Source organism: Carettochelys insculpta, chromosome 3 (genome assembly GCF_033958435.1).
Source record: "Carettochelys insculpta isolate YL-2023 chromosome 3, ASM3395843v1, whole genome shotgun sequence".
NCBI lineage: Eukaryota > Metazoa > Chordata > Testudines > Carettochelyidae > Carettochelys > Carettochelys insculpta.
The window spans coordinates 162144529-162161057 of record NC_134139.1 but is presented as its reverse complement, the minus strand read 5'-3'; the positions used below and the strand labels follow the sequence as shown (position 1 = coordinate 162161057).

Sequence of the window (16529 nt, the reverse complement as noted above, 5' to 3'; positions counted from 1 at the left end):
ATATATATATATAATGACATCAGACAAGATTAGAAACCAAGTCCACATCTTTCTTTCTTTTATCTTCATTCCAAATTCAATTAGTAATACTTTCGCCTCTTGTACAGAGTCTCTCACCCTAATATCTTCCAATAGTTTTTTCAAATCCTCCGTATTTAAAGATGGTTGCACAGCTGGAATCCTATCTGTTGTCTCTTTCATCCACTTCTTTAAAGAGTCCACATGGAGCTTGAAACTATCCATTTGTTCCTGACAAGATGATACATCATCTTCTCTAGACAATTAAAGACAGCAAGAGTACTTGAGTGCAAAAAGACATTAATCATTCTGATAATTACATCAACAGAACTAAGTAATTACTGACACAATCCTTCTGCCACTGAAAACAATGAGAATTTAGTGATTGACTTCAATGAGTATGGAACAAACCCATGCATGAATTTACAGTACAATTTAAAAGCACCATTTTATTATAAAATGTTGTTAAAGTTATCTGCCTTGTTGAAAAAGATAATTAACAGAGGAGCTGAATACCTCAAATATTTTCTAACCAGTTATCCAATTTGAGCTTATAAGAGTTCGGGAAGCAAAACATACGAGGGATCAAGTATAGCCTTTTGTCTTGGGACTTATTAAATCTACCTTATAACATACATCGTACAGCTAAACATCAGTTGATCCTGAAGTGTTATTTCAGTGGCATTGATAAATTATGTGTACATAATCCTGTGCAGCAACAGCGAGTCCTGTGGCACCTTAAGGTCTGACAGATTAATTCAGGAATAAGCTTTTGTACGCAAAGACCTGCTTTTTCAGATGAATCGTGGTCTTTGACCACGAAATCTTATGCCTAAATAAATCTGCTAGTTTTTAAGGTTCCATAGGACTCCATGTTGTTTTTGTGGATACAGACTAAGGCTACGTCTACACATGCACCCAACTTCGAAATAGCTTATTTCCATGTTGCGACATCGAAATAGGCTATTTCGATGAATAACGTCTACACGTCCTCCAGGGCTGGCAACGTCGATGTTCAACTTCGACGTTGCTCAGCCCAACATCGAAATAGGCACAGCGAGGGAACGTCTACACGCCAAAGTAGCACACATCGAAATAAGGGAGCCAGGCACAGCTGCAGACAGGGTCACGGGGCGGACTCAATAGCAAGTCGCTCCCTTAAAGGGCCCCTCCCAGACACACTTTCATTAAACAGTGCAAGATACACAGAGCCAACAACTAGTTGCAGACCCTGTATATGCAGCACGGACCCCCAGCTGCAGCAGCAGCAGCCAGAAGCCCTGGGCTAAGGGCTGCTGCCCACGGTGACCACAGAGCCCCGCAAGGGCTGGAGAGAGAGTATCTCTCAACCCCCCAGCTGATGGCCGCCATGGAGGACCCCGCTATTTCGATGTTGCGGGACGCGGATCGTCTACACGTCCCTACTTCGATGTTGAACGTCGAAGTAGGGCGCTATTCCCATCCCCTCATGGGGTTAGCGACTTCGACGTCTCGCCGCCTAACGTCGATTTCAACTTCGAAATAGCGCCCGACGCGTGTAGACGTGACGGGCGCTATTTCGAAGTTAGTGCCGCTACTTCGAAGTAGCGTGCACGTGTAGACGCAGCTTAACATATTAACAGATATTCATCTGATACATAATGCTATACAATAAAGGCTACGACAGTGGGACTGTGTCTTCATGGCAGAGCTATTTCAGGGTACCTTGGCATCCTGAAATAACTACTCCGTGTCTTTGTAACACAACTGTTATTTTGAAATAGTTTTCTGAAATAATGGGCGCATTATTTTGGCACCCCTGTACGCCTTGTTACAGGAAGAGTAAGGGATACCTTGAAAAAGCACTTTATTTTGACATTTACGTTTATATTTATATGTACAGAGAGAGAGTGTAGACAATGCCAAATGCCAAAATAGCTTATTCTGAACTATACTAGAAACAAGATATGCAATCTGCATTGCACAAATTGTGTAGCTTATTTCGAGTTTAGGCTGTCATGAAGATGTAGCCCAGGAGACCCAATGTTTTGAAGATCACCATTTTACTCTGTCCTCTTGCAATAAAACTCATCAGTTCAAAAAGGGAAGGGGAGGGGAGGGGAGGGGAATGGAATGGAATGGAATGGAGATATAAGACACAAAACAAAGTGTCCTGACAGCAGCAGCGTAGAGGGGAGAGAGTAGTGAGAAAATACACATTGAGTTCTAAGAAGGGAACTTGTGATAATACACATCCCTTATGTCCCATTAGTTCGATCCCAAGGAGAAGTAACCGCCAGAGAACAGTGTTGCATAGATCATCAAGTGCTGAGATTTTGAAAAATGACCATATTACAATATTTAAAAATCTGTTTCTTGGGAAGGACTATTTATCCTTCTGTAGTATCTGACACTGTGGCTACATCTACACTAGCCCAGAACTTCGAAATGGCCATGCAAGTGGCCATTTCAAAGTTTACTAATGAAGTGCTGAAATACATATTCAGCGCCCCGTTAGCATGCTGGCAGCCGCGGCACTTCAAAATTGACGCGGCTCGTCCAGACGGGCTCTTTTTCTAAAGGACCCCGGCTATTTCGAAATTCCCATCTGCTGTTAGGAATAAGGGGATTTTGCAGTTGCTGGTGTCCTTTCAAAAAGGACCCCCGTCTGGATGAGCCGTGCAGCAGCGTGCTGCGGCAATTTTGAAGTGCCGTGGCTGCCGGCATTCTAATGAGGCGCTGAATATGTATTTCAGCGCTTCATTAGTAAACTTTGAAATGGCCATTTGCATGGCCATTTCAAAGTTTTGGGCTAGTGTAGACACGGTCTGTATGATATCTCAGCACAAGTTCCATGCCCAATACCATTACTGGCATCAATCACAAATTCACACTGAGAAGACACAATATCCCACAGTGTAACTACTGTATTTTTGTGACTTTGAATGTAAGTTCTTCTAAAAGGGAATTTTACATGTGTTGGCAACTTATTTGGTTTGAAGTTTCTGGACTGGACCAGAACCAGAATCATTTGTGTCCAGGTCTCATTAATCTGACCACAAACGTACACTGTGGGTATGAGCAACATGGGGAAAAATCTAGTTTCTCTGTACATACAGCCCAATCATAATGAAATTTCATTATTTTCCTTTTCCTTTTGCCCTCTGCATTCCAATTGTAACTTTATAGCAGCTTATACACACAACACCTTGTATTCCATGTGAGAAGCAATGCACTAGTTACTATTAGAACTGACAGCACTGCTGCATGGTAGTAGGTAAAGATTGCTTTCTTTTCTGCAGGCAATAGTGCCTTTGAACCTCTTATCTTCAAACAGCCAGGAGTTTGCTCTCAAACCTGAGACTATCTTTTTCTTAATCACTACCATGTACTGCACACAAAAGCATGGCATTCATTACAAAATGTACACTGTGTTGCTTGCATATAAAAAGACACGGTAATGATTATTGTACTAACTTTTCCTTCACGGTCTCTTCCACTTCCTTGAACTTCTTTGTCAAGGCATTTAACTTTTCTAAAACCAATGCTTTGTCCCCAGGGAGACCATGGACAGAAAGTTCTTCTAGAAGCTGATGCAAAACTTCAAGATCTTTTTTATGATCTACCAATTCTGTTCTAGTTTCCTGCAGAAATGAATAGAAAGTGGGAGTGTTATATTAGGCTCTATGACCAATTGCTCAAAATTCAATCCTTGATCTTAGCTGTTCTAATAATGTTGGGGAACTAGCTTGTTGTATTGTTTGCACTGCCATGATGTAAGTGAGGGCAAAAATCTACAATGTGAGCAAAAGGAGCTGTATAATACCTGCATATACTGAGACACTTCACTAACATCCTTTCCTGGAGCATCAGTCTCATTGAGAGCCTTAGTTTTCTTGTCCAAAAATGACTGGAGTTTTTCTGACAGGCTTTCAAACAACTCCACTTTGGTCCTTAATACCTCCATCTTTGCAAGTTTCCTTTTGTGTCTGGTACTTGCTTCAGCAAACCGTACAGAGAGCTCATTCATTCTGGCATGTAGACAGGAAGCAGTGGATGGATCTGTTGTTTCTATGAATTTGTTCACTTTTTCGTTCATAGCAATTAGACTGCTTTGGCGTCCTGCAATATCTTGTTCCAGCATCTGAAACAATCAACAATTATTGTGGAGGGGTTATCAAAAAGTCCTAGGAAATGACACTGACAACTCAGGGTCACCACATAATACCATCATAATATAAGAACAGTAAGAACAAAAATCATTAATATGTAACATACAAACTTAAAAGTCATAAACCAGAGAATTACACAGGAATGTCAAAGAAGAAACAGATGAGGCACTGAGAGGAATGAAGATTTGGAAAATGTCAGACCAGATGGGTGCATGGATTCTGGCTTGAACAGTTTAATAAACGTTTGAAGAACAGATGTCCAAAATGGATGGTGACAGGCAAAACTGCTCTCATACAAGAAAGAAAGAAAGAAAGAAAAAGAAAAAGAAAAAGAAAGCAGTGACCCTACGAATTATAAATCCATCATGTGCTTATCAACTATGTGGAAACTTCTACTGTCAAAAAAAAATCTGGATAGCTATAGCTTGTAATGGAATGCTGCCTGCTGAGCTGAACAGTTGCACAGTAACCATGAAAGGGACAAAGCATGCACCTCACACTGAAAAGGAGGCTCATAGATGATGCAAAACTAAAAAAAGAAAATTTAGAAATGGTGTAGACAAGCTAAGCAAAAATCACATGACATTCATGGATCATCAAGACACTGACAATGCATGAAGTTCCTCCAAAGACTGTTCTCCTTCAGCACCACTCTACAGTTAACTGGAACATTCCACTCTATCAGGAGGGGACTCTCACTGATGAGGTCCAAATTAAAAGAGAAATCTTTCAAGGGGATTCTTTACTGCCACTGCTGTTCATAGCAGCAACACAGAGGCCGAGTCTACATTAGCTCAAATCTTTGAAATGGCTATTTCGAAGATTACTCATGAGGTGCTGAAATGCATATTCAGCGCCTCATTAGCATGCCGGTGGCCGCAGCTCTTGAAAATTGCCGCTTTTTGCTGCCACACGGCTCGTCCAGACAGGGGTCCTTTTTGAAAGTACTCTGGGAACTTCTAAATCCCCTTATTCCTATCACCAGATAGGAATAAGGGGATTTCGAAGTTGGCAGAAGGACTCCTGTCTGGATGAGCTGCATGGCAGCGAAAAGCGGCAATTTCGAAGAGTTGTGGCCACTGACATGCCAATGAGGCGCTGAATATGCACGGCTATTTCGAAGATTTGGGCTAGTGTAGATGTAGCCAGAGTGGCCAAAATGGATGCTCTGTGAGATAAAATACACCAGCAAATTGCAATGAACACGTTATCAGGCATTATAAATAAATCATCTGAAACTATAATCAGAGACTGATCATGTGTTGAGAAGTCTGGTAAAGATATCAAGCTGGAGACTGATTTGGCTAAATATGCATCAGTATATTTAAAGATAGGGCAAACCAGTGGCTTACAAGTTCTAGAAGGCACCTACCAAGATATGTCAGCATGACTCCTACCAGCATCTTGCAATCAGGGAATTATCACATATACCACAGAGAGTCAAAGAAGTGAGGACAGGCCGAAAGTTTACACAGAAATCAATACAAGGACAGTAGTGTAGGGAGAGAAAATCCACTAGCGATATAAGTTTAACAAACTCATTGCTTGCAGAAAAGTACTTCAAAAGAGTGAAAGAGAACCTCATGAGTCAACAGAGCAGCTCTTAAAGCTTAATTAATTTTAAAACACAACTGACACTGATAGAACTGCTTCCCAAGCTGCAGAACATGTTCCAAAAAAGGAGGGTTGGTAAATCATGTATTGAGCGCCTAAAAGAGCTGGGCTGGAAGAGAATATAAGACACAATGAGGTCACCAAACATACACAGCAGAATGGAAATGAACCGTGTGGTATTTTGACAACTGAATGGAAAGTGCTCTAGAGAGTAAAGAGGTTATGATTTTATGGGATCTGGCAACTGTCACAAATCAAACAGGCTAGACATTGCTGTAGAAGAGAAGACAAACAAAACTATGTAAATAGAAACTGCCATAGCAGCAGACAGAAATATGCGAAAGAATCAAGAGAAGACAGTGAAGTATGCAGAACTCTCAAAAAGTGCAATGATTGCAAAAACTAAAATAAAGATGATCCCTGTGATTCCTGAAGCTCTTGCAGCAATCCCTAAAGATATGAATCAGCAGCTTAAGAAAATGTCAGGAGTTCAAGGTACCATGATCAATGACCTTCAGAAGACAGTGCTCATAGGGAATATAAGAAGTCTAAGGCAAGTCAAAGTGGAATGACTGCATTTGAACATTTAAAATGCAGAATTCTGCAGAGGACTTACTAAAATTCTTGACTACCAAAACCTATAGAGCCAGTGCTGTCAGAGTTTATTGGTGGCTCATGGGGAATTTGACAGTAGCTGTCCCCTTTTTATGCTTCCACATCTTATACGTTACGAAGGATATTTGTTTTTCGACTTTTTTTTTTATCATCCCCTGAGGGATAATAGCGATATCATCTTGCTCTTCAGAGGATACATTTACAGACAGATCCTGATGAAAATCATGGTCACTACACTTTTTTTCATAGATTTACATTAACTGGGAATCTGGCCCTGCTTATTTTCAAATACGGAGGTCTATTGGTAATTCCACACACATTTGTACTAGAACTTATTTTGTATCCATGAAAGGAATTGATCTGAGACTAAAATTATTTCTTTAATTTACGGTTGTGTCTGCACTGGAGAGGGGCCTTCAACTGACAGAACTCAGAGAGCATCTACATTCACAAAGCCTCTGCCAACAGAGTCTTGACAGAACTCTGCTTTTGCCTCGATAGAGTTATCCCTCAAAAACTTGAGGCATAATACCCTGTCGACAAAGGGCTTCCAGTTGCCAGGCAGCTGTGTTTGTAGAGCTGCCAATCCGCTTTCTGTCACCTGAGGAGAGTGAAGTCTGGCAGTTCTCTGTGGACAGAATAAGCTGTGTGTAGCAGCAATCTGTCAACAGAGATTTTGCTAAGAGCATTCTGTCGACAGATGCCTCTAGTGTAGACGTAGCCTTTATGGATTAGCAGGCCAATGTTTCCTTCAAAGAATGCTACTTACAATGTTTTTACTAATGAGATCCTGAATAGCAGTAGAATTCAAAGGCATTTGACCCTGTTCTTCAAGGCTCTTTTCGACTCCTCCCATCCAGTCAAGCATTTCATCCAAACCATCTTGTACACTTAGAGAACGGGTCAGCGTTATCTGGAGCTTCTCGTTCCGTTCATTCACAGACTTGGATAAACAGTCATATCTGCCAACAATGCCATCTGAAAGAAATAAAAAGAACAGAAATCTTTGAAAGTTTCCCCTTACTTCTCAAAGAATCATTGAGCCAAATCCTACAGTTCAAATTATGTTCTGGTCTCTCCATCTCAAAAAAGATCCCTTATAATTGGAAAGAGTACAGGGAAGGGCAACCAGGGGAGGGCAGGCTGGGGATATGGAACAGCTTCTGTGTAAGGAGAGATTAAAATGACTGTGATTTTCCAACTGGAAAATAAACAACTAAGAGGGAATACGAAAGACATACAGGTTTGATCTCCCAAAACCAGAATTCTCTCATCATCTGGCAACATCCGTCATCCAGCATGACAATGGAGGATACTGGACTTAAGACCCGGGTTGAGAGGCTATTAGAGGGAGGTCCAGCTGGAGCCCAGTGAGAGGGGAGCTCAGCCATCATGGGGCAAAGGAACCTGGCAGGGCTTGTGTCCCCAACTAGAGCTTGTCTTGGGGGCTAGGGACACACCAGAAACCCCTCCAGGGCTGACCCTGGTGCCTGCTGGGCTGCAGCTGCACCGACAGTCCAGCCGGGATCACAGCCAGCTCTGGCTGCAGATGATGCCCTGGCCAGGGCTGGAGCTGGCTTCCACAGAACTGGGGTCACGGCTGCACCAGCTGCACCCATGGCGGGGGGGCGGGTGGAAAAGGTGTGGGGGGGTGATAACACGACTCGAGCCGGCACCTGTGGGCCATGACCATGTCCAGTTCCTGTGGGGCTGGGGTCACACCTGCAGTGCAGCCAGAGTTGGAGCCAGTGTCCATGGGGATGGGGAGCCTAGTAGGGCTCATGTCCTCAGCTGGAGCCAGCCTCCACAGGAGCTGCAGCCATACCAGCAACCTGGCCGGAGCTGACCCTGGTGCCCTCTGAGCTGGGGCTGCACTGGCAGTCCAAAGGGGGTCACAGACAGCTGTGGTGGCCAGGCTGGAGCCAGTGCCCTGGGCAGAGGTGGACCTAGCATCCAAGGGGTTGTGGCTGGCGCTAAGCCTGAGCCATCAGCCCGATTGTGGCCGGAGTCCAGCCATATCCAGCACTTGCAGCACCACGGCCAGAGCCAGCACCCAACTGCCTGAGGCTGGCAATGGACAACAGGGCATAGATCATTCAATGACTGTCCTGTTCTATTCTTTCCCTCTGCACAGATTCCCATTAAAACACATGGCCCCAGGCACTATCAAAAGACAGACTACTGGGCTAGATGGACTATTTGTCTGACCCTGTATGGCTATTCTTACATTCTTATGAGGCAAACTCAGGACCTCAGGATTTGCACCTTGACAATACACAACCAAAATAATGTATCTTCTGCTATGGCCAAGGAGCACACAGAAAAAGTCAGAGTGGGGACAAAAGGTGGCCTATAGCTTGCTTTTGCACCTTCCATAGCTACAACAACTGTTTGCAGGGCTGGTCCCTGGACTATTATAATTTATGGCAGCTGCTGAAGACCCCAAAGAACAAAAAGAGCAGCTAGGGATTAATGAAGCATAGGTTATTCCAATCTCACACTTTTCTCCAGATATACCCTTTATGTTCTCATTGGAGTGGAACAGTAGCCTAAGAATCTACATACATGCTTTACATAAGCAGATAATCTGCCTTTCACTGGAACAGCACTGGAATTAGCCAGAATGCAATGGTTGTATGATCCAAACTATCCACATCATCCTGGAGGAGCTAATTCCTAATTCCCATTCCCTTTTTAATGACTTTTGCTCAGGAACTGGATCTGAGTCAAGACTTACTAACTGTTGGGAACAGAATTCCTGAAACTTTAGAGGGCATGAGTATTTCATCCTCTCCGAACTATTTGGGACTAATATCAGAGAGGTAGCCGTGTTAGTCTGTAGCTTCGAGAACAACAAGAAGTCTTGTGGTACCTTACAGACTAACAGATATTTTGGAGCACAAGCTTTTGTGGGCGAAGACCTGCTTCATCAGATGCGTGAGTCTATTTGGGACTAAGGAACAGCAAAGCAGCTGGGGAACAGGGATAACTTCACTTAATTAGGGCAGGTGGCCTCATTACCTTCAAGAGGCCAACTAAGATAAGTAGTTCTAGGTGAGAAGGAGAAACAGGAGAAGCTGTCCAAAGGGGCTTCTGATTCCTACAGCCATATATCGTGAATTTATAGTAAAAACAAGGTTTCTGCTTCTACTCTCTGATTTTCACTGTGGCTTTTGTGATACATATGAAGAGAAATGGGGCCAGGCTTGTTCTACAGTCTAAGTCACAAAGACAAGTAAATACTCCCAGAAGACTCTCAGAGATGGTTTCCTTTTTAAGTCTTTACTGCTTCAAAAATGTCTGTCCATCTACACTGACACCATGCCCTCAAAAAGGTGCACACATATCGAACATCTATCTTTCACAAAGTAAACAAATTGCTAGGAATAGAACTAGAGGGGAAAAAAAGGAAAAGTTACGAATTCACTTTAAAATATCTCAGGTATGGAGGCTAAATGTAAGCAAGACAGGTGATTTAATAGAAGGTTTAAGAATGAAATTTGCAATGTGTACAATATTAAATAGATGTACTTGGCTGACTTCAAGGCTGAAACCAGGGAATTAAAGGATTAAGTCATCCTCCCCTTGTATCTTTTTGGATATATATTCTAATACTGTTGTCTACTATGGTAGTCATAATTTCTAAGAACTCTCTTAAGTCAGTTAAGACATCGTAGCTGCCTCCTCTTCCCCATCTTCTTACAAAAACCATATGTCTGTCCTTGAACAAAAATTGAGTTTAAGCAGCCATTATCCATGTGTTCTAACATAATAGTTTTTTCTGTGCCAGTCTTTACTCTGCTGTATATTCTTCAGTATAACATATTACTTTACTAACAGAAGGTACAAATTAACCAGAGTTGAATACAACCAAAATATATTTATTGAATACCTCCTGATCCTGCAAATTATTTACATATGTACTCAGTTTGAGACTAATCATATGCTTAAAGTATTTCAGAGGCAGAGCATCATCATCAATAACCGTGGGCTCAGCGCCCGTTCGTGTCTGATGCCTCTCTCACTATGTCCTTCCGTCGAAAGTCCAGTCCAGTCCAGTGCAGAGTGGCTTAGTTTCTGTAGACTAGCTCCACATCAATCTACCATATCATCTATCCATTCTCTGTGGGGTCTGCCTCTCCTATTTGAGACATCCATTATGCCAAACACCAGGGTCTTGATTTTTCGTTCGTAGTTCATTCTGCAAATATGCCCAAATAGTTGTATCTTACATTTTAGAACCTTCTGCAGCAGGTTCTCTTTCGGCTGTATCTTTCTATATAATTCCTCATTGGTGACCTTCTGCATCCATCCTATTCTTAGAATCTTTCTTGAACAGCTCCTTCCAAAGGCCAATATTCTTCTTTTCGAATCTTTCATTATCACCCACTTCTCACATCTGTACAACATACTGCTGAATACACACATTTTCAAGACATTCAGCTTCGTTCCTAAGCTAATTGCTTGGCTTTTCCAGACCTTATCCACCACCTTCAAACTTGCTCTTGCTTTCGCTGTGCTAGTCGCTATATCCTTCTTATAGTCTAGATCATACATTATTGGCTCGGCGCAGCTACATGGGGGTCCTTTTCAAAAAGACCCCACACATTTCAAAATCCCCTTACTTCTCTCAGCAGAGGGGAATAAGGGGATTTCAAAATGTGAGGGGTCCTTTCAAAAAGGACCCGTGTAGCTGTGCCGAGCCGCGCACGTTCAAAAGCAGCACTTCAATTCAGCGCCTCATTAGTAATCTTCGAAAGGGCCACCTGCATGACCATTTCAAAGTTTTGGCCAAGTGTGGCCACAGGCTACTTGTTTTAAACTAACTTCCCAACTCCCCGCACTTTCTCACCACTGCCTCCACATTGTCATTGATATCCTTTAACAACTGTAACCGTCTGATATCCACTCCATATGACTCCAACACCACCCAAGTCACTTTCTGATCTATACTTTCAAATGTCTTTTGAAAATCGACAAAGCAAGTATATACGTTCTTGTTCTTTTGTCGAGCTTTCTCCGCTATTAGTCTTAGTGCCAATATTTGTTGTATGGTACTTCTATCTTTTCTGAACTGCACTTGCTCATCTGCTATATGTTCTTCTACCTGCAATCTTAGTCTCTCCCCATCAGGATCTTCATCAGCACCTTGCCCAGATGACTCATTAGGGCAATCATTCTGTAGTTCTTGCACTCCAATGGACTTCTTTGCTTGTATATTGTCACTAGCACGGATCTTGTCCATTCCTCAGATGCCTTCCCGTCTTTCCATGCTATATTACATAGTCAGTGTATTTCGTGAATCATGCTTTCTCCACCGTATTTGATCATCTGTCCTGTTACCTTATCATTTCCAGGGTTCTTATTGTTCTTTAGTCATTTCACTGTTTTTTCTACTTCCTCTTTTGAAATATCGCTCGGGGGAGATCTCTCTTTCAGTTCTTCAATCAGTCTCTCTGGGACACTCGGGTTCAACTGTGCTTTGTATAGATTGGTGCAATATCTCATCCATCGCTGCACAATCTTCTCCCTGTTCATGAGCACTTCTTCGTTCTCATCTTTGATCGCCATATACTTTGGTTGCCATTTCCTATTAATATTTCTAATTGTCTTATACACCTCCCTGGTCTTACAGAGGTACTACAGCGAACGTATATCTTCACATTGCTTCTCTAACCATTTCTCCTTATCTTTCTGGTTGCTTTCCTTACCTCATTGCATTTCACCCTATATTGCTGTTCCACCATCTCAGAAACATCTGTTCCGATCTTCAATGCTCTCTTCTCTTGAACCAACTTCAGTGTCTCCTGAGTAATCCACTTCTTATTGATCTTTTCTTCTGGAACAGTCTGCTCAATTGCCCCTTCTACAGTGGTGGCTATCCCTGCGACTCTCTTACCAAGGTCTTTCTCTGTGGTGATATTCATAATCTTCTCCTTGAGCACTCTCTATGCATTCCCTGTTTTTAGCTCATGTAGCCTCTTCACATCTCTTCTCTTCTTAAACTGCGTCTTACATTTTCTTTTGAGTTTTATTTTGATGTGCGCAATCACTACATTGTGGTCTGAGTCTATATCTGCTCCTTGGAAAGTTTGGCACTGCTGTACTGATCTTATCCATTTTCTTCTTGTCAAAATCATATCTCTCTTATTCTTGGACTTCCCATCATTCAATCGCCATGTTCATTTCCTACAGTCCTTTTGTTGGAATCTCGTGTTGCAGATCACCATCTTGTGCTTTGTAGCAAATTCTAGTAGTTTCTCACTTTGTTCGTTTCTTTCTCCAAATCCAAACCTTCCCCTGACTCTCTCCCAACCTTCATTAGCTGTTCTAACCTTCACATTCCACTCTCCTCCGATGATCAAAACATCTTTCTTTGGTACCTCCTTTACTGTCTTTGTCAAGTCTTTACAAAATAGTCCAATCTCTTCCTCTGTACTGTCCGACGTGGATGCATACACCTGAATGACTGAGATGTTGAACAGTTTTGCGTCAAATCTCGCTACCATCATTGTTGCACTCACTGGTTTGTATCCTAACAATGCTCTTCCAGCTGTTTTGCTAAGAAGAAATCCGACTCCTGCTTCATGCTTTGTTTTGTTTCCTGACCAAATGACTTCGCAACTGCATATCTCTCCTGATGCCATCCAACGCATCTCTGCCAGTCCAAGTATATTGCATCAGTATCTCTCCATCTCCTTCCAAAGCAGCTCTAATCTTCCAGTTGTCCTCAGTGTTTGGATGTTCCATGTTCCAATGGATAGCATATGTGTTGGGGCAGAGCACGTAACTTCAAAAAACGGCATAAAATTGGGAAAGTCATAATTTTTTTTTTAATAAAAGGAGTTATTGCAGCTGAAAGACAATGGGGTTTTAAATTATACCAAGCTTCATTATACTTAAAAAAAATTGGCATTACAGCATTTTACCACTGAATTCAATCATTGTGAGATCAGGCTCTCTATGATTTGATTTTCTACTGTGCAATTTATGAAATTACTAGAAGAGATAATTGGGAGACATACAGCTCTCAGAGTTCCAGGCTGTGGTAAACGGCATATTCCAATATAACTAGCAGTGACAGTACAAATGACAGAAAAGCATGGAAATGTTTTCACTGGCTGAATAGTTTTTAAACAACGAGAGTTGGGACACATATCGCTTGGAGATACTTGTGGGCCCTCAACTACCCCTCTCATCCAGGTTTCCTATGTGACCTTGGAGAAGTCACTGTTTGTCTCAGTTCCTTGTTTGCAAAACAGGGACAATAACAACTTCCTTTCTCCTACCCTTTTTCTGTCCCATCTGTTCTGAGTGTACATTTTTTATTTGAACACTACTTTATTTTGTGATTTCTAATTTTTAAGTGCCACAACAAATTCACTGAGTAATGACAACATCTCATGGCCTCAAAAGACATAAAATTTGAAAAATGACAAGGAAGGGAGGAATGTACATCCCTTATCTTCTGCAGTGCATAGCTGCAGACTTAAGAAACAAAAGACAGCATGGGGAAAAATAAAACTCTTACCCAGCGTTTTCTGGATTTCAGCATTGTCTGGCAGTAAAGCTCCCCTGGTGTCCAAAAGCACTTCAGCAGCTTTTTTCAGTTTCTCTATAGCAACTTGGTGACTAGACACCTGCCCCTGGAGAACCTGTAAAATTGCACTGATTAAATACTGTTCACTAAAGCTAAAAGTCACAAACACAGCATACGAGAATGGACATAGTTGAACTCTTAATTAGCACACAGATATCTGAATAAACCTGATGTTAGCAAGCAAAAAGCAGAACAGAAAAGTGGTAAGGAGAGTTGCAATAGCCTTGCAAGCAGGACCTTGTGGATCAACAGCACTGGTGGGAAGGCATATATCAGTGCTTCCAACCACGGAATCAGGAAGGCATCTGAAAGGTGTCCTTGTTCGTGCCCTGCCAAGAGCAGAGCAGGTGGCACATCCTGGTCTTCTGAGATACAAACACGCCCCCTAGGGATTCCCCATCTTGGAAGATTAGGCTGGCCACCTCCAGATGGAGTGACCATTCATGGTGAGACCAAAATGTCCTGCAGAGGCAATCTACCAGGATGTTCTTTGTTCTGGCCAGCTACCAGGTAAATGTCAAGCTACACTCAGAAGTCCCAGAGGTTGAACACTTCCTAACAAAGGGTCAGGGTCCTGGCAGCACCCTGCTTGTTGATGTAGTACATCGCAGCAATAATGCCCCTGATACATTGACAGTGCTAGTGGAGGCCTCTGCTCTCTTTGGGCCGGGAAGGCCTGGACAGATTCCAGTGCTAATGGGGACCTGGGTCACAAACTGCTGCCCTGAGTTGACAATGGACTTTTTAAGGGGCTTAGAGATTCAGCTGGAGAGGGCACTAGCAGCTCCGATGTGGCTGGGTGCGCCCAACCAGCACTCTTGCCTGCAGAGCCTTTGGTCTTTTTGCTTGGTGCCAGGGAGCTGTGCTTCCAGACCTCCTCCTTAGGTGTCAGTGAAATGGCTCGGTGCTGAGTGGAGTCCAAGACAAGGGTGCACTATGAAGTGATGCCTAGGAGCTTGCTGATTCTTGACAGGAGGAGTCTTATACTAAGCGAAGAACTAACTCCATGAGGAGAGCCAAAAGTATAACATCCTCAATCTTCTTAGTTTGTGTCCAACTTCTTACAACTACGGCACTTCTCCTTGACATGCAATTTGCCCAACCACTTGAAACAGCTGCCTTGGGGATCACAGACCTGTCACAGTCAGTGCAAGATTTGATCACAGGGGGACCAGGACATGTCCAATTTGGAGCCAAATCCCACTGGGAACTCTAAGTGTCAACACACTACAAGTATGTAACTATAAAGAAACAAGACTTAAGACTGAAGCAATTTTACACAGGCAAGAACAACAGATTTTTGGAGCATAAGCTCCAAAGCGGGTTTTTGCCCACAAAAGCTTATGCTTCAAAATATCTGTTAGTCTATAAGATGCCACAGGACTTCTTGTTGTTTTTGAAGATACAGACTAACTCGGTTACCTTTCTGATATTTTACAGCACTTATCTTAATTTCTGTGTGATCAGTTCTTTTTGAAGACCATTTGCATTGCCTTTCCATTAGTTATAAAAAAAATAAGAAATGTATTTATCAGCACAGTATCAGTTTCAGAGTACAAGGAAGAATTTGAAGCATTTCGAAATTAGGAAACAGCACCCTTCAAGTTCTATTGAACAGAACTCACAAAATTGCCTAAAGCCAGAAAGAATGTAGCACAGACGTCACTGTTTTGTACTGTGTTGTACTGTGTTGTGCTCACCCATGCCTTTAGACTCCGTGTATGCTCTGAAGGAAAGGAACTATGAGGGTGGCATGTTCTACCTACTCTGTAATGTTACATACAATTACAATACTACATTAATCTTCCTTTACATCTTTTACTGGTGGTACTTCTATGTACTTCCAGGCAGCTGAAAACAGGTGCACTTTAGCTTTTTTCCATACTAAAATAAGGAAACCATAGTGGTGCAGGGAACACAAAGATGGCATTGCTGTACTTTAATAGGGCAGCTGATAATCATAAATGAAGAAGCATTTTCCTTGCACTGGCTATAAATATTGTGTGGCCTAACTCTGAACCAGAAGACATTAGATGGTGGTGGAAAGAAGTAAGCTTGCGCCTAAGGTGAAGAAGAATATTTTGAAGAACAGTTAAGCCCTGTAAAAAGATTGTGTTCATGCTGTAAAGGTCAGTGTCTGGATGGCTTATCAGCTGCATATGTTGAGCCAAAAAGGGGCAGCTTTAATTTACGATACCCGACTCTTTGGAAAATTCTCTTTGTTTTGCATTCACTAGTTGGCCTTCTTTATTCATTCTGGTATGAACCTTCTTTTTTAATTCTTCCTTTGACACTTTTGAGCCTGTGCAGCTCCCTGTCCTTCCCAGCACACACTAGTTGAGTGTTCTTTTGTGCTGCAAGTAATCCATGTAGGAGTTTCATAAAGGAGCCTGAGTACTAACTTCTTTTGTGTTGGCTGCATGGAAATTGGCATTATACAGAATGTAATTTATTTGGGAATAGGGAACTAAGAGTTTAAAACTGCTTCCAATTGTAATCAGTGTTGTTCCCACTTTTCTAAAGCTCAGAAG

At 42.3% G+C, this 16529-nt stretch overlaps 1 protein-coding gene across 15 annotated transcripts in view; it reads right to left on the bottom strand.

Moving 5' to 3' along the window:
* Window positions 1-16529, bottom strand: part of DST (dystonin) — a 483110-nt gene that overhangs the window by 133272 nt on the left and 333309 nt on the right. For all 15 annotated transcript variants that reach the window (XM_074991114.1, XM_074991115.1, XM_074991118.1 and 12 more), the window contains 5 exons: window positions 13930-14053; window positions 7168-7376; window positions 3824-4141; window positions 3475-3641; window positions 118-274 (listed from right to left, as the gene is read on the bottom strand). In XM_074991114.1, coding sequence (XP_074847215.1) covers window positions 118-274; window positions 3475-3641; window positions 3824-4141; window positions 7168-7376; window positions 13930-14053 — 975 coding nt within the window. The remainder of the gene's footprint in view (window positions 1-117; window positions 275-3474; window positions 3642-3823; window positions 4142-7167; window positions 7377-13929; window positions 14054-16529) is intronic.